A 12,500-nucleotide genomic window follows, 5' to 3' on the forward strand; every position below is an offset into this window, starting at 1 on the left:
CCGCCTGCCGCCTCGCTCCCCCTGGCCCGGACGTGCTGGAGACACCCGGAGAGAAACGCGGAAATGGAGTCAAATTTATGTGACGCGACGAAACTTTGAGAGCAGAGTTTCGAGTGTCAAGTTTTGTTCCCTCATGCCACTTTGCCCTCGTGATTATTTGATTTGCATCCCCCAAAACTCTCGGGGTTTTTTTTCTCTCTATCTTTTTATTTCAGCTTCGCGTGGTTTATAAGCGACACGTGCAGTATTCTGATCGATGACTGGTAAATCTTGCCCGACTCTACAATTAAGAATAAGGTCAAATCACTCGTTAGTTTTTAATCGAAAATAGTATTGTCTCGAGGTGTCTAAGCTGACTGAAATTATAATGATTCCTTTTCATAACATGTTAGCCATAAATATTCAAAGTATTAGTCACCGCATATCACTTGGTTTGTAAAAGAAAACCGTTTCCTTCCCCAAGAGTGCAATATTAGTACTCTCCCATCACTAAATGTGCACTGTTTTAATTCTCAGCTTTTTTCTTTCATACATTTGTGCTTTTGAAAATAGTAAACACAAGTACAAACACTCTGCAATGGAAATGTGAAGCGATATCTCCTTAAAACGAAAAATGTGGTCTTTGTTCTGTTTGTTTTGGTATAACGTTGTGTTTTTGTTAACTTTCTTTGGCAGTGGCACGGATTCATCAGTATTGTGTAGAAAGTACGCTGGGAAAATAATAGACCTTTTACTCACAGTTGAAACAAGATATCCACATCAATGGACGAGAACAAACACGTGATACTCGCAACTCGACTAACAAACACTGCGGACTATGAAAGCAGTAAGTACGTTCAGAAAACACACCACTAGGTTACACTCATACCGGGAAGCCAGTCAGCGAAATATTTGGTACAGCAACACAAAAATGAAGGATTATTTTCAACATAACCCAAGATTTCAATGCAGATACGAAACAATATTGACAAAAATATCGACAAATCCAGGATGAAAAATACACGAACTCCATCCAGAAATAAAAAAAAATAAAAAATAAAACGGAATAATAGACAAAAAAGCGAAAAACTGACGAAAACACGTTAATAGAAAAGCAAAAATTGGAAAAAAGTCGAACGGGCGTAAAAAATGCATATCAAAACAAAACAGAAAATGAAATATACGTGAATCTATGAATAGAAAACACAGTATTTCAGGAGTGACTAACATAGAGGAGAGGACACCCTTATCACCCCCGCACACTCACTGCCTCTCACCCACACACTCTCACACTACTCCCGGATATTTGACGCGGCGGACAGGGTGCCAAAGAGGAGTTCGAGGGTGCCAAAAGGGTGCCAGAGAGTGCCAGTGTGGAGTAAAGGAGGGAAGGGGGGAATAAATGAATACCTCACCCTTTTGAGCAAATAGAAGTCTCATTACTAATCTAGGGCATGAAATTAGGGTCTCTCTCTCTCTCTCTCTCTCTCTCTCTCTCTCTCTCTCTCTCTCTCTCTCTCATTCTCCTCTTCTTTACCTAATCAACTTTAATTCATACCTTAAAAAGATGAATGCAATAAAAAAAAGTTCCAGGTAGGTTTTCCAGCCATCGTTTGTTCCAATTCCAGTTCAAGTGACGCCAATTTCGAAGGGTATATTAACGATTCTAAAGAGAGATTAACAAAATTTCAACATTACTAGCAAGAGAGACTTTTGGGAACCCGATTAGTCTTCTTTGTGGCGTTTAGAAATAAGTCGCGGTGAAGGGAGAGTGTTTCTGAGTTGAGGTGTTCATTAGAAAGGGTTCAACAGGACAATAAGGTGTTCAATTCCACCACTGTGTCACGTGTTATGGCTTTATTGTGGTTGGCTGGCTGGGGAACAATGTATATCTCACCTGATCCCTTCTTTATGAGAGAGAGAGAGAGAGAGAGAGAGAGAGAGAGAGAGAGAGAGAGAGAGAGAGAGAGAGAGAGAGAGAGAGAGAGAGAATTACCACTTACATCAAAAGAAAAACGTACAAAATATGATGACTAAGTTTACATCAATCACTAAGTACAGTACAATCAGAATACTTACAATTACAAGATAAAAAACAACATTTAGGGAACTTCCACCCATGACAACACCCACACGCGCTTAAAACACAAAACGAAAATCAATCCAATCCAATAACTTCCCTTGCGTTGAGTCAAAACACATCCCAAAGTTTGAGAGAACATCAGAAAACGGAAAGAGAGAGAGAGAGAGAGAGAAAAAAAAAAAGAGAGAAAAACGAAAGACACAGCAGAACCTAACCTTTATCCGTATTTTCAACCCTTTTATCAATTCTTTCCCGCGTAATTCACTTCCAGATCCGAATTCCTGAGCAAACTTCGGTTCCATCAAGAAGGTAAGGCGGAGTTTGAACGTGTATTGGTTGTGAAGGTCTGTCTCGCCTTTCCTGAGTGTGGCATAAGAGGTTTGAAGTCTTATACACGAGTCTCAATAAGTTTCGATTCTGCGCATTGCCTAACATCCTTGACTGTGTGTGTGTAGGTGTGTGTGTGTGTGTGTGTGTGTGTGTGTGTGTGTGTGTGTGTGTGTGTGTGTGTGTGTGTGTGTGTGTGTGTGTGTGTGTGTGTGTGTGTGTTGAGGTATGAACTTAATGGAATAATCTAACTTCCTGATGATGATGAGGCTTCTATATAATCGTGTGTGTGTGTGTGTGTGTGTGTGTGTGTGTGTGTGTGTGTGTGTGTGTGTGTGTGTGTGTGTGTGTGTGTGTGTGTGTGTGTGTGTGTGTGTGTGTGAAGAACAAAGAAGCCTGTACTACCCCAACCAAAAAAAACTTAAGCCACTGTCTCTCTCTCTCTCTCTCTCTCTCTCTCTCTCTCTCTCTCTCTCTCTCTCTCTACTACCTGGCCTAAAAACACGACAATTCAAGCAGAGAGAGAGAGAGAGAGAGAGAGAGAGAGAGAGAGAGAGAGAGAGAGAGAGAGAGAGAGAGAGAGACGATGTTATCACCACGAACACAATGCTCTCTCGCCCCAACATCAAGCTGTCAATACTAGTCTCCTCTTGACCTAGACTAGAGTAGGCTGACTCGTGGTGTATCTCTCTCCCACGACACCGCTACACCACCCTCATCGCCACCCCCGCCCCTCCCCCACAGCCGCCACTCGATGCTGTACCAATGGCAGTAGTAATGGGGGGGAATATTAATAAGGTGAGGTGAAGTGGAGAGGCTAAAAATAAAAAGTGTGTTATTTTTTTCCTTAGCAGTCTCTCACAGATATCTCAAGGCCAGTGTGTGCTACGTTTAACTCTGCTACACGCGAGGTCAAAGGAGGGGAAGAAGAAGAGGAAGAGGAGCAAGAAGGAATTACAATAGAACACAAACAAAGATCAAAAGTAACAATCTATATGTGACTTTTATATTTCTCTTCATTTTTTTTCGTTATATACTGCATGTTCTAATCTTAATTGAGAACAATAAAATAAAGGAGAGGAGGAGGAGGAGGAGGAAGAGGAGGAGGAGGAAAAGCAAAAAGTTCGCGTGTATTTAATAGGTAAATGCAATTAAATAAAGTTAATTGAGCCTCATCTATAATCTCTGTATACTGCTTTCAAAACTTTATAAATATACAGACGAGTTCAGAGAGAGAGAGAGAGAGAGAGAGAGAGAGAGAGAGAGAGAGAGAGAGAGAGAGAGAGAGAGAGAGAGAGAGAGAGAGTCCTTACATATCCCTCAGAAACAAGATGAACGAGCACAAGTCCACTTTGAAAGACGTGCAAAGCTGAAGTTTGGTATCAATAAAAGCCTTGAATTGATCCACATAAGTTGCATACACACACACACACACACACACACACACACACACACACACACACACACACACACACACACACAAAACAAAGACACTTCAAAACATTTCCACGTAATACCCTTCGCAAAACTCGACAGCAACACCACACAACACAACACCTTTCTACAACATTTCAGTGGTAGCAATAACAATTCTATTTTTAACATACTGCACTAAAAATTACAACCTTTTAACGTGTCTCTGCATGAATCTAGCAATAATTTAGAACATTCTGGCTTATTAGCATGATAAACACATTATAACCCGCCTGAATATCTTTATACTTAAAAAATTTAGCCATCTGAGAGAATACATCACTGAGAAAAGTTCCGGGTCATGCTGTTACTTCTTGTTGCAATGGAAGAGGCCCCAATAACAATGGTGCATTTCTAAGCTATCTTAATCATGAAGGTAGAAGCGGCATTCAAAATAGAGACAAATTGAAGGCCAGAGACACACCCAACGTAATTTTTATATATTAAGCCAATTAGCAGCACGCACAGGTGAGGCACGTAACTCAAAACACTTGCCCTCTCTCTCTCTCTCTCTCTCTCTCTCTCTCTCTCTCTCTCTCTCTCTCTCTCTCTCTCTCTCTCTCTCTCTCTGTTACACACGAGTTTTTCCCACTTTACACAACTTCCTCTTTCACTTCTCTCATCTTCTTTCTGCTCCTCCCTCATCTCGCCCTCCTCCTCCTCCTCCTCCTCCTCTCATCCTCCTCTTCCTCCTCCTCCTCCTCCTCTCGTCCTTCTCCTCCTCCTCCTCCTCATGACACGTTTCTCTACACTTCCTCTCTGCATACTTCCCTCTCCTTTTTCCTCCTCTCACTCAGCATTCACCTTTCCCTTCCTCAACACTGCAAAGCTCCTCCCCGCCCCTCCACCACTGCGCCTCTCACTTTCACCTTTACCTCTCCCACTTCCCTCCCTCTCCCTCTCCCTTGCCTCGCTGCGTAACTCCACCAAAAGTTTTCGCAGTCCACAACAGGGAAACTGAAATGTAATGTGGGTACGTATTTCTGACCGAGGCAAAATAAGATATAAAAGAGAGAGAGAGAGAGAGAGAGAGAGAGAGAGAGAGAGAGAGAGAGAGAGAGAGAGAGAGAGAGAGAGAGAGAGAGAGAGAGAGAGAGAGTAAATGCCTTTAACATATTCTAAACACCAGTATATGTTGTTTAGTAATTAGTGTGATATTACGTATGTCCTCGTTTACGTTAATCACCTTTTGAAAATCCATTCTCTCTCTCTCTCTCTCTCTCTCTCTCTCTCTCTCTCTCTCTCTCTCTCTCGTGGGAGATTAATATGATTCCGTGTTGTTGTTTTATACTTAACGGAAGGATTAAGTTTTTTTTTATATATAACTTTCATGTATTTTTCAGTTTACCGTTTTATTTCAGTGCGGATTAATTTGATTGCGTCCTTTTTTTTAATACTTAGGGAAATAATACGTGTGGTTTTTTTTCCCTTCAGTGCGTCAAATTATTTCAAACGCAGAACATATTCATGCTTTTATGTTTCTGGAAAATGGAATAGAATACAAGAATAAGTCTTATAAGATAGCATTACTTTTTTATCATCTTTTCCTTAAGCGTGCTCTTCACCTCTTCAGTATAGGGACGCATATTTGCCATGAGTTTTGAGTGCCATTAGATGATTTTATTTACATTAGTAAGGGTCTATGCAGGTCAAAACATTAATCGCCAGTCTTCACTATTCTAATCCCCAACATAAGTTTCTTTGAAGCTGTAGAAAATCGCCAAATAGTAAGGAAAATAAATATGGAAACACGTCCTGGTACTGAAGGGATTAAGTGTCAAATTATACCGTGTTCACATTCTAAGTAGACAAGACAACGATACAAAAACTGAGAAATAAAACCAAATTACATGTTAAATACACAATTACAACACTTTTCAACACTCAACATTGGTTTCACGCTTCCACTTCCACAAAAACACAATAAAAACAAAAGTCGAAGTAGCGGAAAGGTTGCATTCAAAATATTGTTGATGAAAATATGGTGAATATGCAAACCAAGTCAATCTGCCGACCTGCCTGACGGTGTGGCGACGCAGGTGTGAAATGCAGGTGTTATTTTGCAAGGTGAGGGAGGCAGAGGAAGGGAAGCAGCCATGACAGGGAGCCACAAGTTCATACACGAGCAGGTTTTATGTGAGAGAGGAAGAATTTCAAACTCGGCTGCCCAAACTTTAAGTCTCTGGGAAAAGGCTTACTGGAAAATATTCTACCGCACCGTTTACACACACACACACACACACACACACACACACACACACACACACACACACACACACACACACACACACACACAAATTAAAAAGCTAAAAAAAAAAATCTTAAGCCACACTTATACTTATTCTATTACCTATTTCTTTATATGAATCTTTTACCTTTCCTCTATCCTACACACACACACACACACACACACACACACACACACACACACACACACACACACACACACACACACACACACACTATTTTCCAGCCGTAATGGATCTGCCTTTCCTCCCCTCGGGGTTTCCGGATTAAAGCTTGACTTGCCCATCCACGAACACATTCACACATTCAAGAACCAAACCCTTGCCAGCACTTACTCAACTTAATCCTCCTGGCAAAAGAAATGACAGCAACAACAGCACCACATCTCTTAACAATTACCACGACTGAAGGTCACTATGGTCAGTCACTAGACACACCCACGGATACACAGATAGACAGATAATAGACTCTCTCCAATACCAGGAACAAAAGACTATCGGAGTAAATGGTAATAATAATGAAAGTTTTTTTTTCTGGTTAAGGTTGAAAGTCACAGTGAAATGCGTGACCTTAGAGACCTTGACTGGACACTGGTGGTTATTGGTGATGCGCAACATGTCACAGCAGGATCGAATGGTCGGGAGTCTGACATGAAGCGCTTGGGGAGAGGTGAAAAGCAGAGAGAGAGAGAGAGAGAGAGAGAGAGAGAGAGAGAGAGAGAGAGAGAGAGAGAGAGTTGATGGGGGTAAGGGGTGTGAGGGGGCCAGGTGTGCAGGCGGCGGGGTGTCGTGTGTTGGGTCGAAGTGCAGCAGCGGCGTCAGGGAGGAAATCAGATAAATTTGCCAACCTTCACACTATCTCCGTTCCATCACTCCTCCCTTCACTCTTCCCTCCCCTTCACTCTTCCTGCCGCTGAGTCACCACCATCAAGAGGAGGAGGAGGAGGAGGAGGAGGAGGAGGAGAGTTGAAGGATGTTCTCTCCTCAACCCGTTTTTTAGTTCGATTTCAATTACGACCTGGCATTATTTTCAGTCATTATTGAAAGCCCAGCACGATTTCTCTCTCTCTCTCTCTCTCTCTCTCTCTCTCTCTCTCTCTCTCTCTCTCTCTCTCTCTCTCTCTCTCTCTCTCTCTCTCTCTCTCTCTCTCTCTCTCTCTCTCTCTCTCTCTCTCTCTCTCTCTCTCTCTCTCTCTCTCTCTCTCCTAGCCTGCGAGGTATGAGTAGCCGCGTTGCCGGAAAGGGATTTAAACAGATGGACATGAGCGGAAATGCGAGATGGTTTCTAATAAGTGCCTGGAAGTTAACTTGCAATGTGGCAGAGGAGAGGGAATCTGAATAGGGCGCTGGAGGCGGATCTGAACAGCCTCTGATATATAGACGCGAACACCCATTGAATAGGAACCGAGAGGAGGAGGAGGAGGTAGGGGAGGAGGAAGAGGAGGTGGGAACACTCGTGGTGCTTCCGAAGCGGTATTCGGTGCACCAGGGGGAAGTGGCACTCAGTTCCTGTGATCTGCCAGCCTACCTGAGGGGTATTTGATGTGCAGGGCCGCGGCACACATCTGATTGCCTTCCTGACGGCGGCCACAGCGACGGGGATTCAGAAGCTGGAGGCAGACGGTGTGGGTGATGCTGGAGCGGCGCCGGGAACATACAGACTGCAACAGGATAGAAGGGTGATGCAATGCTGATAACTGATGAGTGAAGGTGACTGATGGAGGGCGCTAAGATGATAAGAGATGGTGATGGCTGAAGGAAGGAGTGGTTATGAGGTTGCCTGAAGAGCAGTGGGATAAAAACGGATGAGAATAGGGTAAGAAGTGCACTGAAGGATGTATGTGAGGTTTCCAGGTCATGAGGATATAGGAGGTTGGTGGCAAGGTGTTTGGAGGGAACTAGTATGGTAGAAATAGAAAATGGATTAGAATAAGAAGGATGATGATTGGAGATACTGAAATGGTATAGGAGACAAGAGGGAAGAGGATATATAGATGATTTTTTGCGAAATAAAAGGATCGTGATAAGAAAATAAGAACACAAAAGAAGAGGGAATCTACACGAGGCTGTCAGGTCTACACGTGGCAGTCCCTGTATGTGAAAAGCTACCTAATCAAATCAATCATCCCCATCTATAAATTTACCTCGATCTATCATCCTAATTCCATCTATCAAGAGTGGTGGTGGGAGTGAGGTAAGAGGCGAGTGGTGAGGCTAGTTAGTGAGAGAGTAAGTTTGGGAGGAATTAAGAAAGGAGTGAGGTTATGATAGTCAGAGTTGTTTGAGTGAGAACTTTAATAAGGAGGAAACTATATGTGTGTTGTAGAGATGGAAAGACAGAAACCGGACACTCTCTCTCTCTCTCTCTCTCTCTCTCTCTCTCTCTCTCTCTCTCTCTCTCTCTCTCTCTCTCTCTCTCTCTCGTTCCAGTCCGTCACCAGATATTTTGACTCAATTTTGTTACCAATACTGCGCGCAACAAGATCAACGAAAACTCTCCACACGCGATTTTCCGCTTCCCTTTTTCACGTGTCTTGTTTCTTTTCTTTTCCTTTTTTTTTCGTTCTGTCCAAGTGAAGGTCTTATTTTCTTTCGCTGGAGAGTTGCGTCCCCTAAAAATGAGACAGCTTCGTATCAGCTGAAAGTAAGCCTCTCTCAACACCGGTTGTCGAAAGAGAGAGAGAGAGAGAGAGAGAGAGAGAGAGAGAGAGAGAGAGAGAGAGAGAGAGAGAGAGAGAGAGAGAGAGAGAGAGAGAGAGAGATCAAAACACTTCAATATTTTCCTTCAACGATACATCTCATTTTTTTACTGACGTCTTTACCTTTTGCCATACTTTTAACCACTCCCTCTTTCCCCTCCCCCCCCCTCTCTCTCTCTCTCTCTCTCTCTCTCTCTCTCTCTCTCTCTCTCTCTCTGTCTACCTTCATCTACATTTAAGCCACGGTTCCCTCCCTGCGCTGGCACTTGCCTTAAAGACCAAACCCAGCTGAACACACTCCCTCCCCCTTCACTAACGCGCAGAGTATGGGAGAATGGGATGTGGGTTTCTCTCTGCTACCTGCGGGAATTGCCTTCTCCACCACTGATCTCCCGCCCTTCCGTGCCTCCTAATGTCTGCCGGGAATGTTGCAGAAGAGCACGAGGGATAGTGGTGGTGGTGGTGGTGGTGGTGATGATGGTTGTGGAAAATGAAAAGAAAGGATAAAAATGAAAATAAAATGATAAAGTACGTACATAAGAGAGAGAGAAAAAGAGTAAGAGGGTGAAGGAGAGAAGAGGTAGGAGAAGAGATTTGGAGAGAGGTAAGAGGAGGAGGTAGAAGAGGGGAGAAATGAATTAAGGAGAGTAAAGGGAGGAGGGAAAAATGAGAATTTCAAGATAGTTAAGAGGATTACTTGGATAAGGTACGTTAAGAAAATTAAATCAAAAGAAAGGAACAAAAAAAGGAGAGGACGCGTGGAAACAAAAGCGTAATAGGAGAGAGAAAAGCATAAGGGAATGGCCAATGAAGAAAAAGGAAGATGGGAAAGAGGAGGAGGAAGAAGAAGAAAGCCCTTTGAAGTAACGAGTGACAGAAAACGAGATGATCTACTTTGGCAAGGTACTCAATGCCTATACAGAGTGTGAAAGTATGACACGACAGAACCTTACCGAGAGAGAGAGAGAGAGAGAGAGAGAGAGAGAGAGAGAGAGAGAGAGAGAGAGAGAGAGAGAGAGAGAGAGAGAGTCCAACCAACCGATACACAATCAAAAACACATCAAAACAAGTAATGGTAACAAAACAAAAAGAAATCAAATAAAAATACAAAAAATATATACGTGTAAACGAAATTAAAGACAAAAAGATAAATTATATGAAAACTCAATACAAAATACAAAAAGAATACAAGAGAAAACATCAAGAGATAAAATATACGTATACTTTTAGTGGATATTTACGGCCCAGCATTTTTCGACGTGTACACAAAATCCCACAAAATAATTCCCAGGAAAATACACGGAATAAATATTTACATTCGCTGACCAATATCATGAGAGAATATTTGGATGATGTGCTAATTCCTTCACTAATACAGTCGCCCTTTAATATTTAGTGGGGAAAGGTGTTTACGAGGACTGAATCAAAGAAAATTAGAAAATAGGAAAATAATCATGTTTTTTTCTCCCTCTAACTAATAAACCACTTCAGTTCTGAGACGCAATTTTTACCTTGATTTTTATGCGTGGTTAGACGATTCTATTTGCATTATAAATGGTCTATGAAGGTCTGAAGATTAATGGCCAGATTCTTTACTATTTTAACCCACACATAAGTTTCTGAAGCAACATAAAATCGTCAGATATTAACCAGAATGAATATAAAAACATGGTCTGGTACTGAAGGGCTTAAGAAAACTTAAAGAAGGAAATGAGAGAACAGGAAGATAGTAATGTTTTTTTTTTTTTCTAGAACTATTTAAGACACTTGTGCACATATATATTTCATAAAGTTGCTAATAATTATAGAAAAAAAAGTCTAGTATTAGGGGAAAAAAATAGAGATTAGGATGATAACACTCTATTTCAAAACTATAACGTATCTAAAGTGTTGTAGATGATTAGGTAAGACAAATTATTCTAAAAGTAAAAGAATTGAAAGGACAAAAATGAAAAAAAAAAAGAGAAGAGGCAGATAATATTCTCTACCCAACAATTACATAAAACACAAAAACATACAATTCAAAACTCGTCGATGAATGAGAAAAAAAAAAAAACTGCAGCAGAGGAAGCGTTAACAGAGCAAGGGGATAACGTGCTAGATCACTGACGGAGACTAAGCCGAAGATACACCAGCGCTCACGTGATAAAAGAGGGGCCGGGCTGACACGTCTGAAAGTATATAAACACTTTACTCCTGAAAGCTTTGGATCCAAAATGAAATCATCTTTTTTCGCACCAATTACACCTGTGGCCACCTGTAAGTCCTGCTTCTATTGGCCACTGACGCTGTTTGGTAAAAAAGTTGAAGAGAGAGAGAGAGAGAGAGAGAGAGAGAGAGAGAGAGAGAGAGAGAGAGAGAGAGAGAGAGAGAGAGAGAGAGAGAGAGAGAGAGAGAGAGACAAAAAACTACTGCCTACGTCGTTATTACATCGCTCTACTTTAAAATTGTTCAAACCGATGTTCATGTGAGTTGTTCTGCCGAGCTTCAAAAGTTACGTTAGGTTAGGTTTAGATTAGGAAGAGTTAAGTTAGGTTAGGTCAAAAAAATTAGGTTAGGTCAGGTTAGGTTAAGTTAAAAAGTTAGTTAGGTTAAAAAAGTTTGGTTAGAGTAGATTAGAAAAGTTATGTTTCATTAGGAAAATTAGAAAGAGTTAGGTTAGGTTAGGTTAACTCAGATTAGACAAATTAAAGTAGGTGATGTTATATTAAAAAGTTATAGTTATATTTGACAAAATTAGGAAGAGTTAGCTTAGGTGAAGTTAGATTAGCTCACACTAGATTAAGCTAGTTTTAGTTAGATTACAAAGTTATGGTTAGATTTGGTAAGATAAATGAGATTAAATTGCGTTAGGTCAGAAATTTTTTAAACAAGTTAATTTTCGTCATCAAATTCCATGAAAATAAAAAAAAATTGGTGTCTGTGTACCCATTTTTTTTTTTTTCTTTTTTAGCAAGGAGAGTAAGTGATTGTGGCGAGTTTTCCCTCAAAGCTCATGTGTCCACCATCAACCTCCCCAACAATAACAGAACACAACCTCTTCCCTTGTCTTGTCTCCAGTCTCTTGAGTGAGAAGTTTGGTTCTGCCTTCACTCAATTTCGCCCTAATTGGTGAGACTAATTCGATTGCAACCCTTTTCTTTGATATGGAGAGGAAAGGAGAGCTGGGAGAGGACGACAGGAAGAGGCGAGTCAGTGAGTGTTGCGTCTTTTCCCACTACAAAAGAACAGTACATTTTTGTTGCCTTGTAAGCAACACTCTTCAGAAAGCAACCCGTTTTTATTCGTGGCTTTGAGTATTGTAAGAGTAAGGAGACTAAAGAGATGGAGATGGAGGAGGAGAAGGATGAAAAGAGACAGGAAGTAAAAGAAGAGGGAGAACAAGAGGAGGAGAGGAGGAAGAGGAGGCGGCGTAGGAGGAGAAGGATGCAAAGGTTAAAAGCCATTTTGTGTGATGCAAGGCTGGCGGGCGGTACAGCTTTTGTTGTGTAAAGATGGATAGATCGTTCCACTCCTCGCTGCAAATCCATTTTACACACTTACAAAAGGTGGAATGAAGTAAATGCACAACGGAAATGCAAGATGGAAGCAAATAATGTTTTGTGAGGGAGGCGCGGGATGGCAGGACGACACACACACACACACACACACACACACACACACACACACGTCTTACCTAGAAGCGCAGAAACA

General features: G+C 41.6%; 2 protein-coding genes across 5 annotated transcripts in view; one reads left to right on the forward strand and one right to left on the reverse strand.

The window, feature by feature from the left end:
- Nucleotides 1–12,500, reverse strand: part of LOC123506578 — a 212,715-nt gene that overhangs the window by 160,749 nt on the left and 39,466 nt on the right. The window contains exon 2 of one of the 2 annotated variants that reach the window (XM_045258794.1): nucleotides 7,637–7,769. In XM_045258794.1, the coding sequence (XP_045114729.1) occupies nucleotides 7,637–7,673 (37 nt within the window). In that variant the 5' untranslated portion in view covers nucleotides 7,674–7,769. Of the gene's footprint in view, nucleotides 1–7,636; nucleotides 8,010–12,500 lie in introns of those variants that run through there. The other variant, XM_045258795.1, reaches the window with a different exon arrangement.
- The window catches only part of LOC123506577 (proline-rich protein 36-like), a 150,442-nt gene that overhangs the window by 65,832 nt on the left and 72,110 nt on the right, over nucleotides 1–12,500 (forward strand). The gene's annotated exons all lie outside the window — the stretch shown is intronic.

The sequence above is a fragment of the Portunus trituberculatus genome, chromosome 20, assembly GCF_017591435.1.
Source record: "Portunus trituberculatus isolate SZX2019 chromosome 20, ASM1759143v1, whole genome shotgun sequence".
Taxonomy (NCBI): domain Eukaryota; kingdom Metazoa; phylum Arthropoda; class Malacostraca; order Decapoda; family Portunidae; genus Portunus; species Portunus trituberculatus.